This window comes from Ornithorhynchus anatinus, chromosome X1 (genome assembly GCF_004115215.2).
Source record: "Ornithorhynchus anatinus isolate Pmale09 chromosome X1, mOrnAna1.pri.v4, whole genome shotgun sequence".
NCBI classification, from domain to species: Eukaryota; Metazoa; Chordata; class Mammalia; order Monotremata; family Ornithorhynchidae; genus Ornithorhynchus; species Ornithorhynchus anatinus.
Window position 1 is genome coordinate 18,272,960 of NC_041749.1, and position 20,010 is coordinate 18,292,969.

Genomic DNA, 20,010 nt, shown 5'->3' on the forward strand with positions numbered 1-20,010 from the left:
TTCCCAGGTCCTTGCTCTATCCACTAGGTCGGCAGTAATAATAATAATCGTTATAGTGATAATGGTATTTGTTATACGCTTACCGTGTGCCAAGCCGTGTACTAAACCCTGGGGTAGACACAAGTTAGTCAGGTCCAACATGGGGCTCACAGTTGAAGTAGGAGGGAGAACCGATATCAAATGCCCATTTTGCAGAGGAGGGAACTGAGGCACAGGGAAGTGAAGTGATTTATCCAAGGTCACCCAGCAGACAAGTGGCGGAGCCGGGATTAGAACCCGGGCCCTCTGACTCCCAGGCCCATGCTCTTTCCACTAGGCCATGCTGCTTCTCTGCCTCAAGACCCACACTCTACATCAGTGGCAGGACAAGATTAGCAACAGCAAGGACTTGGAAACCGGTCAACACCCCAGTATGGAGGCATTACTGCACGAGGCATGTGGCGGGGGATGGAAGACAGCAGCTTACATGCTCTATGGGCAACTGAAGAACCACTCGCAAACCAGCTTAAATTATTTAGAAGACGCGGCGAAGCACAGTCGACAAGGCGACCTAGCGGTTAGACTCTTGGGAGATCACTGCAGCAAATAGACCAAGCTGGCAGGCAACAATCGGGAGAGGAGATGTTCTCTTTGAGCAAAGGCTTCGCAAAGGTCCCAGAAGAAGGTTTGAAAACAGATTAAACCTACATGGGAAAAATGTATTACCACCGTGTCCAAACCTGATTACCTTCTTTCTGCCCCAGTGCTTTGAACTGTGCTTGGCACATGGTAAGTGCTTAACCAATACCATAGTTGTTATTCATTCATTCATTCAATAGTATTTATTGAGCGCTTACTATGTGCAGAGCACTGTACTAAGAGTTTGGAATGTACAAATAGGTAACAGAGACAGTCCCTGCCCTTTGACGGGCTTACGGTCTAATCGGGGGAGACGGACAGACAAGAACAATAGCAATAAATAGAATTTTGATCATAGCAAGGGACTCTCTATATGCTCACAGTATGGGAAGGGGTGTCAGTCAACCAATCAATCAGATGTATTTATTGAGCATTAACTGTGTGCCAAGCACTGTACTAAGCGCTTGGGAGAGTACAGTATAACAGAGTTGGTAGACCCTGCCTATAAGGAGCTTGCAGACTAAAGAGGGAGACAGACATTAAATGTCTTTCGTCTTTCCAGCCACACTGGTTCACATGGAGAGGATTTCACTGTCAGGAGCCTGCCTTGAAATGGAAGAAAATTACTGATACACACTTAGAATATCCTGGAAGAGATAGTCACTCCAAAAATGCAAAATATACAGCCAGAGAATCTTCTCCTACTTGGGAGAATAAGAATAATAGATGTCGTATTTGTTAAGTACTTACTAGGTGCCAAATGGCTTAGGGGATAAAGCATGGGCCTGGGAGTCAGAAGGACCTAGGTTCTAATCCTGGCTCCATCACTTGTCTGCTGTGTGACTTTGGGCAAGTCACTTCACTTCCCCATGCCTCAGTTACCTCATCTCTAAATGGGGATTAAGACTGTGAACCCCATATGGGACAGAGAGTGTGTCCAGCCTGATTAACTTGTGTCTATAGCAGTGCTTAGAACGGTACTTGACACAGTCAGTACTTCCTCTCGTATGTGGGTCTAAGGGAGGGAAGACGGATATTGAATCCCTATTTTACAGGTGAGAAAACTAAGGCAAGTGTTAAGTGTCTTGTCTTAGGTCTTGCGGCAGGAAAGGGAAGAGCCAAGAATAGAAATTCTGTCTCCTGACTCTCAGTCCTGTGCTCTGCCCACTGACCCACCCTGCTTGGACATAATGAGGTTTGAGTCAACAAATAATTTGAATGTTTCAACCCTGTTATTACTGTTATTAAGTGCCGTCGAGTCGTTTCCGATTCATAGGAACTCGGTGGATATACTTTCTCCAGAACGTCCTGTCCTCTGCCATAATCCGCAACCTTTCTAACGCTGCTTCCGTTTATCGTCGTTACGGTCTCTGTCCATCTAGCTGCCAGTCTGCCTCTTCCACATTTTCCCTGGACTTTCCTAACATTTGTGTCTTCTCCAGAGAATTAGTCCTCCTGATTATGTGTCCAAAATATGCTAATCTAAGTCAAGCCATTTGGCCTTCCAAAGACCACTTTGACTTAATTTGCTCCAAAATCCATTTGTTTGTTTTTCGAGCAGTCCATGCTATTCGCAAAAGCCTTTTCCAACACCACATTTCAAAAGAATCAATGTTCTTTCTATCCTGTTTTTTCACGGTCCAGCTTTTGGGTACATATTGTCACTGGAAACACCAATGAATTGACAATTTGTATTTTTGTGGCAATTGTTACATCAGCTCATTTCATGACTTTTTCCGGGCTCTTCATAGCAAGTTTTCCTAACATTACCCTGCAAAATTATCTTATTTGGGAGAAAGAGGGTTTCTTTTTTAACATCTATTAATTTTGCCCCTTAGGAATTAGCTTACTGGAGCCAATGCCTGGTCTATGTGATTTCCAATCCTAGAATGCATTGTCCTTATGGAAGCTGTTAAAGGTTAAGTTCCTTGAGATCAGAGAGCATATCGACCAACTGTATTGTACACTTCCAAGCACTCAGTACAGTGCTTGGCACAAAGTAAGTGCTTAATAAATAATTGAAATGGTTTGTATACAGTATTTTCCATATCCCCGTTGCATCTACCCTCCCCTTGTTTAATGTAAATTCCTAGGAAAGTGAACTCCAGTTATGTTAAATTCTGATTTTAAATGGTTTTAGCATTTGGAATACTTCAGTCCTTATATTTTTGTAACCTTTCGTTTATTGCATGATGTTATCTTGTGCTTGCTTGTCTTCTGCTGGGTAAAATGTGTACAACACCCAGTGTCATTCCTGATTAACAACCCCACCTCCTTTTGTGAGTGGTATTTAGGTACTTACTATGTGATAGACACTTTACTAAGCACTGGGGTAGATATAAGATAAACATATTCCAAATGTGGGTTCACATATGAGTAGTAGGGAGAACAGTTGGGAGAAAAGTAGACAAGATGAAAAGCAAAGTGATAGGGCAAAGAGACCTACAGATGAAGTGCATTTATTGAGTGTTTACTGTGGACCCAGCATTCTAGACTATAAACCCATTGTGGGCAAGGAATGTGACAGTTTATCACTGTATTGTACTCTCTCAAACACTTAGCACAGTGCTCTGCACACAAGTGCTCAATAAATAAGAGTGAATGAATGAATACTCAGCGATTAAGTGAGTACAGTGTAATAGAGTTGGCAGACATGATCCCTGTCCACATTTATGTGTTACAATTTGCTTCTCCTAGGCTCTAAGAAGTTTTAAGTCCCTAGGTTCAGGGATGGCAGATCTGGCTCACTCCAGGGTTAATTTAGTAGAACTATCTTGGCAATTTATGCAGTGTATTAGCTCTGAATCCCACAGTCCTCACCATTTAGGACTCTGGTACCTCGGGAATCTAGTGTTGCAGGAGATGAAAAAGAGAAAATTAGTTGCCAGAGTGTATCATTCCACTTTCAAGAAGATATGAGGAATGATATCTTGGGTGTCGCCTTCCTTTTTACTCCTCCAGTGAAGGACAAATGGAAATGTAATATAAGAAAATGTCACTTTTCAAAGCCAAGAGAGAATTTTTGAACTGAAGGTAAAACCAAGCAAATCTGTGACAGGAATTTTCTGAGGGACTGTTTGTGCTAGTGGCTTTACCTAGGAAAATGGTTTGGATGGCTTAAATTTTTAATTATGCAATTATTCAGTATTTTGGACGTTAGTCAAAAGAGAATCAATAATCAGTCTTCTGGAAAGATAGGGCAATTCCCACGTAGTAAAGGCCTGAAAACTCCAGATGTTCTAATAAGAGTGGGTTAGTTCACTAGCTTTTTACTGCAGAAGGCTGGAAATTAAATCTAATTTAGATTTCTAAAATTGTCCCTCTTACAGCCTGTATCCAGAGCCTCAGGTCAAGCTGTGAACTGCTTCTCTAATAATAATAATTAATTATGGTATTTTTAAGTGCTATGTGCTTACTAAGTGCTGGGGAGGATACAAATAATTTAGATTTGGACACAGTCCCTGTCCCACATAGGTCTCACAGCCCTAATCCCCATTTTAAAGATGAGGTAACTTAGGCACAGAGAAGTGAAGTCACATGCTCAAGTCTCACAGCAGACAAGTGGCAAAGCCTGGATTAGAACCCAGGTCCTTGAACCCTGGTTCAGACCAACCAGGACCTTCCTGGACTGGGGAAGATTACCCTATTTATTTTGTTAATGAAATGTACATTGCCTTGATTCTATTTAGTTGCCATTGTTTTTACGAGATGTTCTTCCCCTTGCCTCTATTTATTGCCTTTGTTCTTGTCTGTCAGTCTCCCCCGATTAGACTGTAAACCCATCAAACGGCAGGGACCGTCTCTATCTGTTGCCGACTTGTTCATTCCAAGCACTTAGTACAGTGCTCTGCACATAGTAAGTGCTCAGTAAATACTACTGAATGAATGAAATGACAGGTAGTAGAATTCAAACCACACCTTTGATCACCAAGGTTCCTGTGGAAAGTTTTTACTTAATTTTACCAGGGTTCAAGGGAGCGACACATACACACACACACTCCACTTCACCAAGGGTCCAATACCAGTGTGTGACCAAAGGAGCCTGTTCTGCCAGTGCTTCTTCTTTCTGCCTGACAGGTGGAAACGCGGTTTCTGGGCCTTCGCCATCGCCCCCCTGCTGCTTCACCTTCTGAATTTGCAAACTTCGCTTATGCTTCCATTTCCTATCTGTGAAATGGGATTTCCCCTATCCGCTACGGATTTGAGGGGGAAAAAAGCCTGCGGGAGTGGGGCACTCGAGCTGCTCTTTGGGGAAGAGGGCTGCCTAAACCCCAAGGATCACTATCGTGCCTCGTGTGAAACAGGCGAGGCGTTGTTTTGCTCCTTGACTTGCCCGCTTCAGATATTGTCGACATTAAGCCCGCGAACATGGAGGAGCTGACGGAGGTCATCACGGCAGCGGAGTTCCATCCCCATCACTGCAACACCTTGGTGTACAGCAGCAGTAAAGGAACCATTCGGCTGTGTGACATGCGAGCCAACGCCCTGTGTGACCAGCACACCAAATGTGAGCACCTCCTGGATCCGGTCAGAGGGGTCGGGGGGAGGCCCGCTTGCGGAAAGTGAGAGAAATTTCAGACTTTTAAACTGTTTTCCCCAGGAAGGGTGAAGGAGGCGAGGTGGTCGTTGAGACACACAATGAATAGCTTTGACTGTTTGATTCTCCAGTGGACATATTTAATAACCATAATAGCTTTGACAGAAGGAGTGATTTAGGGACTTTGAATATCTTACTAACCACCCAGAGATTGCCAGGAGCCCAGGCCTGGGAGTCAGAGGACCCGCCTTCTGATTCCAGATCTGCCACTTGCCTGTTGTGTGCCATTATACAAGTCACTTAAATTTTCCAGACCTTATCTGTAAAATAGTGACAAAATACCTGTTGTTCTTCCCTCTTAGACTGTGCATCCCCTATGGGACAGGAACTGTGTCTGATCTTGGGGATTAAGACTGTGAGCCTTACGTGGGAGAAGCTGATTACCCTGTATCTACCCCAGCGCTTAGAACAGTGCTCTGCACATAGTAAGCGCTTAAGAAATACCAACATTAGTATTAGAGAAGCAGTGTGGCTTAGTGGAAAGAGCTTGGGCTTGGGAGTCAGAGGTCATGGGTTCTAATCCCGGCTCTGCCACTTGTCAGCTGTGTGACTGTGGGCAAGTCACTTCATTTCTCGGTGCCTCAGTTACCGCATCTGTAAAATGGGGATTAAGACTGTGAGCCTCACGTGGGACAACCTGATGACCCTGTGTCTCCCACAGCGCTTAGAATAGTGCTCTGCACATAGTAAGCGCTTAACAAATACCAACATTATTATTATTATTATCTTGTATTGTATCTATCTTAGCGTTAGTTCAGTGCTTTGCACATAGTAAGCACCACAATTACTGTTAATTGTTATTATATAATTAACACTAATGGTATTAAGCGCTTACTGAGTGTCAAGAACTGTTTTAAGTCCTGGAGCGGATACAAGATGATCAGGTCCCACAGCAGGCAAGTGGTGGAGCCAGGATTAGAACCAGTCCTCTGACACCTAGGCCCACGCTCTTTATACTAGATCATTCTGCTTGTCATTATTATTATTATTATTATTATAATTGCCATTAATATCATCATCATTATTACTGCCCCCTTCCAATTTGGGAATTTTAAGGGGTCTTGAACTATAAAGCTTTAAAATGCCTGAAAAAAGGACTTCCTTCTAGTGGAAACAGACACACTCAGTCAACTCCTGCTGTCTACTCTGAGATGATTTCATAACTGGATCTTGAGTAGGAATTCATAAAATGATTTTTGAGATAAATCTTCAGGAGTGCTAGCCCTAAACTTTAAGTGACACACTGTCTTCCTGATTTCTGAATCTGCCAAGGTTGCTGCTTTTGTATTCTTCCTAAACCCACTCAAAGACCCAAGACAACAATGCTAAACATGCACTATCTATGAAAAATAAGCCATTGGGAGTCCAGCCAGGGCCGGTAAAAACACGTCAGTGCAGTTGGGTTGTGAAAAAAGATGAAGTCGGTATTGAACTGTGCTTTAGACGGGAAGGAAGATTTGGTTTAGCGCAGGAAGACTGCTATGCCTCATCCAAAACCAAGAAGATCATTCATTGCAGAACTGCCATCTTGCTTCAAGATTAATCGGAATGTCCAGAATTCCTGTTCCACTTCCGGTTTGTAATTAAGCGGCAAACTTTTAAAATTCATGAGTTTCCCAAAGCAGCCGTAGTCCTCACCTGGCATTTCTGGGTATTCAGCGGCAGTACTATCCGCTATTCTCTCTGCACATCCAAGCCATCGGAGAAAACAAACTCAGTTTGCTCTCTCCCTTGATATTTCCTATTGATTTTCTCCAGACTTGGGTAATGTGGCCCTTAAGTCAAGTGCAGCCCAGCAGTTAGGTGATATGGGATTGACACAGCTCGTCGAAATTCTAAATGAAGAGCAACATTGGCTTTGAGAGGTTGATTCTCCAATGGAGATATTTAATAACCATCAGTGTTTAATCAAAATGCAGACCAAAAAAAAATCATCCATGTTCCCTGGAGTCATATCTCCAGGGGCGCGGGGAAGGTGTTGTGTGTGTGTGTGTGTGTGTGTGTGCATGTGCGCAAGCGTAGGGATCGTTTGTGTCTGCCGTGTGTGGGTATATGAAAACCTACATCAGGGAATGAAGTAATCTAAGAAGCTTGGTTGACAAGTGGTGAGATGCCAAGGCTGAAGAGATTCAAGGCTACGGAGACCGAAGGCAAACCAAGGACTTCTGTGCGACCCTGAAAAGTATATGGGGACATCCATACGAGGTCACATCGTCACTGAAGAGTAGAGATGTTGCCACCCTCATCGCCAACAAAAAAGAATCTCAAATCCAGACACGGCAGTGATCTCCTCAGCACTCGTACCGCCAATCAAGATGACGCTCTACGGAGAAGAGTTTGCCTGTCAACGTGTGGAGACGTGACTGCCCTGGAGACTGCCGTAAATGTTTGAGTAATGAGCAAATCTATGCATAAGTTCCCACATCTGCTGAGATCTAAAAGCCAGGTAGAGACGGGTTGAGTGTGTCTGCTATATTGTTCCCTCCCAAGTGCTTAGTACAGTGCTTTGCAGTGCTCAATAAATACGATTGATTGTTAAGCACGTACTCTGTGCCAAGAAATGTACTAAGCACTGGGTACAAGGTATTCAAATCGGACACAATCCTCGCCCCAACAAATGTTCACATTCGTATTCCTCAGCACCTGGATCAAAAGGAATAATAATTGTGGTGTTTGTTAAGCATTTACTCTGTGCCAGGCACTGTATCGAGTGCTGGGGTGGATTCAAGCTAATCGTGTTGGACTCGGTCCCTGTCCCACTTGGGCCTCACAGTCTTAATCCCCATTTCGCAGTTGAGGTAACTGAGCCCCAGAGAAGTGAAGTGAGTTGCTCAAGGTCACAGAGCAGACAAGTGGTGGAGCAGGGATTAGAACCCTGGTCCTTCTGACTCCCAGGCCTCTGCTCTACCCACTAGTTGGAGTCCGTTGCTGATCCTTAGGTACCATATTAACTAGACTCAGGGTCACCCCCATCATCTGAAGGATGAGCAGTGGGTCCCCACCCCATTGCAGTCAGAACAAGAATACGAAGTGGCATCCCACCAGACAAGAAGCTACCTATTGAATAATAATAGTAATAATGAAGGGAATAATGGATTCTGAACAGCATCTAACATTCAATAAGTACATCGGTGTCTAACTTGCTAGCTCATCCTGCCCCAACCTACAGCCTCAAGAATTGATCCCAAATTGGCTGGCTGGAATAGAGCAATGTGTAGGTATTGCCTCTCTGGAAAAGACACTGATGCTAGGAAAAGTCCAGGGAAAATGTGGAAGAGGCAGACCGGCAGCTAGATGGATAGAGACTGTAACAACGATAACAGAAGAACCATTAGAAAGGTTGCGGATTATGGCAGAGGACAAGACGTGAAGAAGGTACATCCATGGAGTCGCTATGAATCGGAAACGACTCGACGGCACCTAGTAGTTATTGCCGAACCGGTTTACAGAGATGTACCTGTTTTCTTATTGTTTTCCTTTGTCCTGTAGTTTTTGAAGAACCCGAGGACCCAAGTAACCGGTCGTTTTTTTCCGAGATCATCTCTTCCATCTCGGACGTGAAATTCAGTCACAGTGGAAGATATCTCATGTCCAGGGATTATCTCACTGTCAAAGTCTGGGACCTGAACATGGAGAACAGGCCCATTGAGACTTACCAGGTAAGGTATAGTCCTACACCGTCCAGCTCTGTCGGCTGTCTGAAATGTGGAAAATGAACACGGCACCCTAATGGGTTTGGTTTTTTTGTTTCTTTCCGTATGGTCTGACCCAGTGCTAGAGGTATGATAATGATGGTATTTGCCAAGCGCTCTTCTAAGCACTGGAGTAGATACAGGGTATTTAGGTTGTCCCACGTGGGGTTCATAGTCTTAATCCCCATTTTACAGATGAGGGAACTGAGGCACAGAGAAGTTAAGTGACTTGCCCAAAGTCGCACAGCTGATAAGTGGCAGATCGGAGATTAGAACCCATGACCTCTGACTCCCAAGCCCATGCTCTTTCCACTAAGCCACACTGCTTCTCTATAAGCGTGATGATAAGGGACTGAGCTTGGTGGTCCAGGGACTTGTCACTAGGAAGCCAACCTTGCACGCTTTATTCACCTCACCCTCAGCCCTGTAACACCTATGTACATATCCGTAATTTATTTTATTATTAATAATAATTGTGGTATTGTTAAGTGCTTACTTTGTGTCAATCACTGTATGAAGGGCTGGGGTTGATACAAGATAATCAGGTCCCAAACGGGTCTCACAGTCTAAGTAGGAGGGAGAACGGGTATTGAATCCCTATTTTGTAGATGAGAGAAGTAAAGTGACTTGTCTGAGTTCACACAGCAGAAAAGTGGTGGAGCCGGAATTAGAACCCAGAGCCTCTGACTCCTAGGTGTGTGCTCTTTCCACTAGGTCATGCTCCTTATTTTTTTCATGGTATTTGTTAAGCGCTGCTTACCTTTTTAATGTCTGTCATCCCCTGAATACTATAAGCTTCTTGTGGGCAGGGAGTTGTCTATCAACTCTGTTACAGAATTGATAGGGGCTGTGTGAAAAATTATTTTTTAAAAATGACATCTTAAAATGAACAGTCAGGTTCGCTAATTGGAGAAGAGATATAATGAATGCTTTGTCTGGGGGCTAGTGTTTCTGCTCTGAAACTATAGTTACTCTTGTTCTGCTTCAAAGGCAAGCAGCCTGCCTAAAGAAAAAGGATGACCTGGGTACTAATCCTGGCTAATAATAATAACTGTGGTATTTGTTAAATGCTTACTTGGTGCCAGGCACTCTACTAAGCTCTGAGGTGGATACAAGAGAATCGGTTTGGACATAGTTCTTGTCCTTAATGGGACTCACAGTCTTAATCCCCATTTTACAGGTGAGGAAACTGAGGCCCAGAGAAGTGAAGTGACCTAACCAAGGTCACACAGCAGACAAGTGGTGGATCTGGAATTAGAACCCAGGTCCTTCTGACTCCCGTGCCCATACTTTATCCACTAGGCCCCTTATCTTCTGTGAGACTTTGGGCAAATCACAACCTCAGTTTCCTCATCTGTACAATGGGGATTCAGTACCCATTCTCCTTGCCCCCTTCCTCTCAGACTGTGAGCCTCACAGTTGACAGGAATTACTGCCGTACCCTCACCTTGCCATGGGGGGGAGAGTGGAGAAAGTAGGATGAGATCAGGTGACACGGGAATGACAACAACCAAGATAATTAGAAGATTCAAGAAGCTTCTGAATAAGATAGACTGGCAAGAGTTTGAGAAAGGCATGATTAAAATCAACAAGATCCCAAAGAGGGTGACTAGGACAAATGTATTCAGCAAATCCCACAAAAAATTCCCCTGTTGTGGTTGGTTAATTAGTCTTTACACCTATTTGAATGAGTTGGGAAAGGAACTTCTAAAGTTTGTTGAAACTTGCAGCGTTTTTTTTTTTTTGGTACGTTTGAACTACAACTGTAAAGTTCAATTCAGTCCCCACTTCTAATTCCCTTGACTAGCAAAATGTCAGCTACTTGAAGTGTTTGCTTTTCTTTGAGGATTTATGACTCCCTTATTGCCAAAATTTAATCTCATTTGTAATGAGAACCTAAAAAATATCATTAATGGGGCAGTCCTTCCTGCCTTGGAAACTGAGAAGAACAGGGAGACGAGTTAGAAATGAATACTTCAACAAACCTGATTTTTCTCCTCTGTTTTTCTTCTGATGCATCTCTATGGCCTGTATATTCAATAATTTACACAGATTGTGTGTGTTTGTATGTTTTCTACCTGGTGTGCCAGTGTGTCTGAGAAGACAGATGTATGGCTGACAATAAAATGAATATTTGAGGGAGATAATCAGCAATTTCAGACCAAAGGGTACAAAACTACCTTCTCTCCCAAGGCACAGACTGCCCTGTGAGCTCGTTGTGGGCAGGAATATGTCTGTTGTTAAATTCTCCCAAGCTCTTAGTACAGTGCTTTGCACACAGTAAGCACACAAGAAATACGATTGAATGAATAAACAAAACCCTAATCAGCTGCCCTGCGATTCTTCAGATCCACCAGAACAAATCTCACCACACCTTCAAAGCCCTTCTGAAATCACATCTCCTCCAGGAAACCCTCCGCAATTCATTTTAGAGTGGTTTAGTGGAAAAAGCACAGGCTTGGGAGTCAGAGGATGTGGGTTCTAATCCCTGCTCTGCCACTTGTCACTTAACTTCCCTGTGCCTCAGTTACCTCATCTGTAAAATGGGGATTAAGACTGTGAGCAAGTGGGACAACCTGATTACCTTGTATCTTCCTCAGCGCTTAGAACAGTGCTTGGCACATAGTAAGGGTTTAACAAATACCATCATCATAATTATCATCATTTCTTCTCCTTAAGTCAAATTATCCTTAAATAATACCTCAACACTCCTGAGCCAACCATACAATTATGCACTTAACCATAGCACTTCTGGTTATATCGTCTTAAAATTTAATCACTTACCAATTTGTGTATCCATCTTTTTTTTTTCTTTTATCTGTAAATTATTTTGGAGCTGTCTCCCCTACTAGACAGGAAGCTCCTTGAGGGCAGGGATCAGATCTTCTTCTTCTGTTATCCTCCCTCAAATGTTTAGTACAGCAGTCTGCACACATAAATACCACTGTTTTGATTAATCGCATAGCTTTCCGTAGGACAACTTTCATTGTTTAGACTGTAAGCCCGTCAAACGGCAGGGACTGTCTCTATCTGTTGCCGACTTGTTCATCCCAAGCGCTTAGTACAGTGCTCTGCACATAGTAAGCGCTCAATAAATACTATTGAATGAATACACTTACCTCCTGTTGGATGAAAAAGGGTTTCCTAGTGTCTTGACCCTACCACCCTCAAGCTTCAGTGGGAATTCACTCGTCCTGGAGTTGTGTGATTTATTGAACAGTGATTCTTTAGTCAATCAGTGATATTTATTGAGAACTGTAGAGTACCGTGCCGAGTACTGTACTAAGCACTTGGGAGACTACACTACAACTTGGTAGATATGATCCCCTGCCCTCAAGGTGCTGACACCTGGGGAGAAAACCATTAAAAGACATTAGAGGTAGGGGAAATGGCAGAATATAAAGATTATGTACATAAACGTTGTAGGGCTGGGGTTATAAGAAGTATCTGAGTACTCGGTTCAGACCCAAGTGCACAGGTGAAGTGGAAGGAAGGGCAAATCAACCAATAAATCAATTGTATTTACTAAGCAGTTACAGTGTGCAGAGCACTTTTCTAGCCGCTTGGGAGAGTACAACAGAGTTGGTAAAGCGGATTCCTCATTTGTCTTTTCCAATCGCTTCCTTCAAACTTTTGTAGACTTGAGTGATATCCCCCTACAAGCCTCTGTCTTTCCTGACTGAAAGATCTTGTCTGTCTCCCCTTAAAGAAAGCTTCTCCATTCCCCTGTTGGATGAAAGTGTTTCCCTGGGTGTTAGCCAGAGAGGTCACTTGAAGACTGAGAATTCTGTAATTGAGAATCGGTAAAGCTAGTAGGAAAACACATGGTTTGGTGAGTTCCCCCAAGCCCCGCCGCCCAAAACTCCATTTCTTCATCTGCTCTTGCAGGATCGGTTTGAGGGTGCACTAAAAGTGGTTCTAGGACATGTCGTCATCATCGTCAACAGTGGTATTTATCGAGCATTTCCTGTGTGCAGAGCACTGTAGTAAATACTGGGGAGAGTTCACTACGCAGATTCGGCAGATACGTTCTCTCCCCACCCCGAGCTTACAGTCTAGAGGGGGAGGCAGACATTTAATTTAAGTAAATAATGTAACAAATAAGTACAATATAAATATAATTGATAAATTGCATAAATGACCATCTTATTAATATAAATACGGTCATGAGTTCTAATTCCAGCTCTGCCACTGGTCTGCTGTGTGACCTTGGGTAAGTCATTTCACTTCCTCTGGGCCTCAGTTCCCTCATCTGTAAAATGGAGATTGAGACTGTGAGCCCCACGTGGGACGGGGCTGTGTCCGAGCTGATTACTTTGTATCTTCCCCAGTGCTTGGCATGTAGTAAGTGCTTAACAAATACCCCAATTATTATTATTAATAAACAATCGTATATAATTTACAGGTGTGGCCATGTGAAATACCCATCTCAGCAAATGGATGATCGATAGATTCTTCTCTATTTGTATTTCTCAACTAGGTTCATGATTATCTCCGAAGCAAGCTGTGCTCCCTCTATGAGAACGACTGCATATTCGACAAATTTGAGTGTGTGTGGAATGGTTCCGACAGGTGAGGAGCACTACGGGGGTGGTTGAGATGTCTCTCATCAATATCTTTTCCTCTCCTCTTTCCTGAGCCCGTCTTCCTGTGCCTTCCTTCCTCTCGGTGTGTAGCAGGATGAGAAGCCTGAGAGTCGAAAGGCAGGCATTTAGGAAGCCTTTCCAAAAAAAAAAATAATGGTATTTGTTAAGCGCTTACTATGTGTCAAGCACTGTTGTAAGCACTGGGTAGATACAAGGTAATCGGGTTGTCCCACACGGGGTTCATAGTCTTAATCCCTATATTACAGATGAGGAACTGAGGCACAGAGAAGTGAAGTGACGTAACTAAAGTCGCACAGCTGACAAGTGGTGGAGCCGGGATTAGAACCCACGACCTCTGAGTCCCAATCCTGTGCTCTTTCCACTGAGCCCTATTGCTTCTCTGCATAACACCCAGCCACATGAGACAAGCACCCATGATGTCCTTCCCCATCAGTAACCTTCTCACCTCCAAATCCTGGTTGACTTCTAAATAGTAAACTGTTAATCCCTCTCACTGGCTAAAAATTCTTTCTGTTCTCACTTTTCTTGGCTCACTCACTATTATCTTTGGAGATGCTCCTTCTCCTTTCTCACTTCTCACTATAATAATTTTAGTATTTAAGAACCCACTATGTACCAAGCACTGTTCTAAGCATTGGGGTACATCCAAGTTAATCGGGTCAGTCACAGTTCCTGTCCCACATGGGGCTCACAGTCTTAATCCCCATTTTACAGATGAGGTAACTGAAGCACAGAGAAATTAAGTGATTTGCCCAAGATCAAACAGCAGACATGTGGCGGAGTCAGGATTAATAATGTTGGTATTAAGCGCTTACTATGTGCAGAGCACTGTTCTAAGCGCTGGGGAGTTACAGGGTAATCAGGTCAGCCCACGTGAGGCTCACAGTTAATCCCCATTTTACAGATGAGGTAACTGAGGCCCAGAGAAGTTAAATGACTTGCCCACAGTCACACAGCTGACAAGTGGCAGAGCTGGGAGTCGAACTCATGACCTCTGACTCCCAAGCCCAGGCTCTTTCCACTGAGCCACGGATTAGAACCCACATCCTCTGACTTTCAGGCCCTTGCTCTTTCCACTAGGCTCCGCTGCTTCTCGTGGAAATCTTTTTATTGGACAGCCGAGGGGGCTGGCTAATTTTCACTTGTTGCCCGACTGTCATCTTTAACAAGCAATTATCACCTTCGTGAAGGCAGTGCCTTGGGAAACACCCTTGGTGAGGAGAAGTGGTATTCGGAAAGCACTTACAATGCGTCAAGCACTCTCAAGTACCATTTCTCCTCACTTTGGGGGTTTCCCAAAGCTCTGCTTTCACGAAAGTGCTAATTGACTGTTAAAGATGACAGTCAAAGCAACAAGTGAAAATTAGCCAGCCAGTTGGCTGTCCAATAAAAAGACAGCCCCTCTGCCATAGATTCTCAAAGCCAATCTTTGATTGCTGCCTCATTTTTTTAATGGCATTTGTTAAGCACTTACTACGTGCCAGGCCCCGTGCCAAGCGCCGAGATAGATACAGGAACATCGGGTTGGACCCAATCTGTGTCCCACATGGGGCTCGCAGTTTAAATCCCCATTTTACAGATGAGGTGACTGAAAAGCACAGAGAAGTGAAGTGACTTGCCCAAGGTCACACAGAAAACAAATGTATATACATCTGTGTGTGTGTATATGTATGTGTGTGTATGTGTGTATACATACATATATATGTGTGTGTATGTGTGTGTATGTATGTGTGTCTATATGTATGTATATATATGCATATATATGTATGTGTGTGTGTATATATATATATGTACACACACACGTATATATGTATATGTGTGTGCGTGTGTGTATATACATATATATATGTATCTCTGCATATATCTGTATGTATCTGTAATTTATGAATTTATCCATTTATTTATATTAATGTAAGCTGTTGTGACTCTGAGCTCATTGTGGGCAGGAATGTGTCTTGTTACTTTGTACTGTCCCAAGTGCTTAGTACGGTGAGAAGCACTTAGGAGAAGCAGCATGGCTCAGTGGAGAGAGACCGGGCTCGGGAGTCAGAGGTCATGGGTTCGAATCCCCGCTCTGGCACTTGTCAGCTGTGTGACTGTGGGCCAGTCACTTCACTTCTCTGGGCCTCAGTTACCTCATCTGTAAAATGGGGATGAAGACTGTGAGCCTCATGTGGGACAACTTGATTACCCTGTATCTACCCCAGCGCTTATTACAGCGCTTGGCACATAGTAAGTGCTTAACAGATGCCATCGTTATCATGGGAAGCAGCGTGGCTCAATGGAAAGGGCATGGGCTTGGGAGTCAGAGGTCATGGGTTCTAATCCCAGCTCTGCCGCTTGTCAGCTGTGTGTGACCTTGGGCAAGTCACTTCACTTCTCTGTGCCTCCGTTCCCTCATCTGTAAAATGGGGATTAAGACTGTGAGCCCCATGTGGGACAGGGACTGTGTCCAACGTGATTAACTTGTATCTACCCCAGCACTTAAGAGTAATGTTTGACAGACAGCGCTTAACAAGTACCATAATGATTGTTAAAACACTTGTACCGTCAGTATGATTTGGACTGGGACAAGGTCAGGAGGACTCCATTGGGCTTCAGCCACTTGGGGAAGGGCGGGGAGGGATGGTTGGTTCTGGATTCGGGTAAGGCTGAAAGATGTGGAGGACCCCTTGACCTGTCCAATCTGGGGGGGTCCCCCGCAATTAAGCTGCACTTGGGGAACTTGGAGATCCTGAGAGTTTCAGCCCAAGCCAGCTGCCATCCCCCAGTCAATCAGTCAACGATATTTAGCATTCACTGTGTGCAGAGCACTGCACTAAGTGCTCGGGAGAATACGATAGAGTTGTTAAAACATGATCCCTGCCCTTGAGGAACTTACAATCAGTCAATCAATGCTGTTTCTTGAGTGCTTACTGTGTGCAGAGCACTGTACTAAGTACTTGGGGGAGTAAAATAAAATGAATGATGGCATTTGTTAAGCGCTTACTGTGTGCAAAGCACTGTTCTAAGCGCTGGGGAGGTTACACGGTGATCAGATTGTCCCACGTGGGGCTCACAGTCTTAATCCCCATTTTACAGATGGGGTAACTGAGGCCCAAAGAAGTGAAGTGACTTGCCCAAAGTCACACAGCTGACAAGTGGCTGAGCCGGGATTTGAATTTATGACCTCTGACTCCCAAGCTCGGGCTCTTTCCACTGAACCACGCGGCTTCCAAGTGCACTATAACAATGTAACAGAGTTGGTAGACATGCACCCCGCCCACACGAATTTACAGTTTAGAGGGGGAGACGGATATTAATATAAGTAAGCCCGTCAGTGGGCAGGGACTGTATCTGTTGCCGATTTGTCCATTCCAAGCGCTTAGTACAGTGCTCTGCACATAGCGCTCAATAAATACTATCGAATGAATAAGTAAACATGGATGTAAGTGTTTTGCGGCTGAGGGAGGAGTGAATAAAGGGAGCAAGTCAATGTGATGCAGAAGGGAGTGGGAGAAGAGGAAAGGAGGATTTAGGGAAGGCCTCTTGGAGGAGATTCGCCTTCAATAAGGCTTTGAAGATGGGGAAGATGGTTGTACGATACGAAGAGGGGAGGTGTTCCAGGCCAGAGGCAGGGCGCGGGCGAGAGGTCGGCGGCGAGATAGCCGAGATCAGGGTAAATGAATAAGTTGGTATTAGAGGAGTGAAATGTGCGGGTAGGGTTGTAGTTAGAGCAGCGAGGTGAAGTAGGAGGGGGTGAGGCTATTTACAGTCTACAGTTCGAATTTACAATGAAACGGAGAAGCTTACGGCCCCTTCTGTCTCACAGCGTCATCATGACAGGGTCCTACAACAACTTCTTCAGGATGTTTGATCGCAATACCAAGCGGGACGTCACTCTGGAGGCCTCGAGGGAGAACAGCAAGCCTCGGGCCATCCTGAAACCCCGCAAAGTCTGCGTGGGCGGCAAGCGGAGGAAAGACGAGATTAGCGTGGACAGTCTGGACTTCAGCAAAAAGATCTTACATACAGCTTGGCACCCTTCAGAAAACATCATAGCCGTGGCAGCTACAAATAACCTTTACATATTCCAGGACAAGGTTAACTAGAAGGACGAGTTACGACTGATCTCCCACGTGGAATACTAGTCACACGCGAGGTTTTAGATGTTTCTTTTTTATTGTGTTTTGGTTTTATTCATTTCCTTTCATTATTTCTATGCGGAAAACCGGTGGGATAGGGCTCAAGATACGGATTCTAACCTCCCCCCACCCCGCCCCTTCGACTTCATAGAAACTACACTGGCAAATCCAGTAAGTACAGGACACTTCAGGTTTAGAATCGAAAGCTGCCAAATAACAGGGGCCCTTCGTAGTTGGCTTGAATTTCGGATGTTTTTTTTTCTTTTAAATCTAGTGGTTCCCCGTATTTTGTTACTAGGTGTCTAATGAGAGTCAGGTTTGACCGTAGTATTTAAAAAACGACCCACAAGACCAGATGAGGCTTTTGAAAATTCGAATTCCACGTGATGGAAAACTGAAAAATAAACATCATTTAATTTTGGAGAAATTCTGTTTGTTTTGTGAAAAATCAGAATTGCTTTTCTTCTTCATCACTTCAGCTTTAAATTTTTTTTTAATATTTGATTTCCTTTTTTACAAATTGACTCTCCCTGGAGATCACCCCTGCCTCCCCACCACCTTCCGCCCCTCACCCCCCGGCACTCACATCCACAAGGTTACACGTGGAGTGTAGAATTGGGATCGCTGAACTGCAGCAAGCAATTTTAGGTTCTCATGACAACTTCGTTCAGACGGTCCCAAGCCCCAGAAAAGCTGCCGAAGGATTTGGCCAATCCCACGCTATAATGCTCTTTTGGAAATGTAAAGTATCTTGCGATAACGCTTGCCAAACGCAGCGATTACAAATCAAAATGTACTTCCTTTCTGATTTCTCTCTCTCTTGCCTTTGTCATCTGACCCCATTTGGGTATTGTGGATCTGACTTTTCCATTTTTCACCCTTTATTTATTTTGTTGCTTGATTCTGTTTTACTTTTGAAAGATAAAAGCTACGTTGCTAACTTCTAAGGCTTTCTAACAGAGAAAATACGCTATGGCGAGCTAGTAACAACAGCTTTCTGAGAGAGCTTTGCAGAACACCTCCTTACCGTCTGAAACTGATCCCGCATCTTCCGGGCCTGTGACCTGAGGGGCTCTCTCATATTGTAATTGGTAAAAAATAACAAATTCCAATCTCATTCTTACTGGAACGATATTGGTCAATAAAAAGGCAATTTTATGAAACCCGACTGGAGCTCCTGTCCCACAGAAAGTTCACCCCAACCTTGGGGTTATGGTGGAAGAGAGGGTGGGGTGGGGGTTTTCTGCAGCCTGCGAACAGGATCCTGAGAACAGCAAGAACGACGGCAGAGTGACAGAATCTTCCCTCGAATGCGTCATTCCTTAGCAGCCATTCTAACCAGCGGAGATGTCAGTACCAATGAGAATTCGACTGCCTTTATTCAAAGTACGTACACCTTGACCCCTGCTGTCACGAAGGTAGAAGTCATAGAAAGCCAAAGAGTATGAAACGAAGGTCCATTTGGCTCATTATAACCTGAAAGCATTCATTCAGTCGCATTTATTGAACGCCTTCTGTGTGCAGAGCATTGTACTAAACGTTTGGGAAAGTACAAGGTCACAATAAACAGACACATTCCCTGCCCACAACAAGCAGTGCAGCCTAATGGAAAGAGCACGGGTACGGGAGTCACAAAGGCCTGGGTTCTAGTCCTGGCTCTGCCATTTGTCTGCTGTGTGATCTTGAGCGAGTCATGTGGGCAAGTCACTTAACTTCTCTGTGCCCCATCTGTAAAATGGGGATTAAGACTGTGAGCCTCACGTGGGACAACCTGATTCCCCTGTGTCTACCCCAGCGCTTAGAACAGTGCTCTGCACATAGTAAGCGCTTAACAAATACCAACATTATTATTTCACTTTGTGCCTCAGTTACCTCATCTGGAAAATGGGGATGAAGACTGTGAGCTCCATATGGGAAGGGACTACCTATCTATTTTGTTAATGAGGTGTCCATCCCCTTGATTCTATTTATCGTGATTATGTTGTCTTGTTTTTCTCCATCTGTCTCCCCCGATTAGACTGTGAGTCCGTCATTGGGCAGGGATTGTCTCTATCTGTTGCCGAATTGTACATTCCAAGCGCTTAGTTCAGTGCTCTGCACATAGTAAGCGCTCAATAAATACTATTGAATGAATGAAAAGGGACTGTCTAACCTGGGGACTGTGTCTAACCTCACTAGCTTATATCTACCCCAGTGCTTAGAACAGTACCTGGCATATTGAACAGATACAGTTAACAAATGTCATTTAAAAAAAAAAATCCAGGCCAGTCATGGAATCCATTCGCAACTCTGGATGGCGTCATCCCTTAGAAGATCAAGAACCTTCTCCCTTCTCCCCTTTTTTTTTTTTTAGGTACTTTTAAGAGCCGACT

The 20,010-nt window shown here is 44.1% G+C and overlaps 1 protein-coding gene across 3 annotated transcripts in view; it reads left to right on the forward strand.

Moving 5' to 3' along the window:
* Window positions 1-18,806, forward strand: part of PPP2R2B (protein phosphatase 2 regulatory subunit Bbeta) — a 190,194-nt gene extending 171,388 nt beyond the window's left edge. For all 3 annotated transcript variants that reach the window (XM_029051308.2, XM_029051310.2, XM_029051309.2), the window contains exons 6-9: window positions 4,961-5,125; window positions 8,705-8,874; window positions 13,388-13,479; window positions 17,326-18,806. In XM_029051308.2, coding sequence (XP_028907141.1) covers window positions 4,961-5,125; window positions 8,705-8,874; window positions 13,388-13,479; window positions 17,326-17,605 — 707 coding nt within the window. In that variant the 3' untranslated portion in view covers window positions 17,606-18,806. The remainder of the gene's footprint in view (window positions 1-4,960; window positions 5,126-8,704; window positions 8,875-13,387; window positions 13,480-17,325) is intronic.
* The last annotated feature ends 1,204 nt before the right edge of the window (window positions 18,807-20,010 follow it).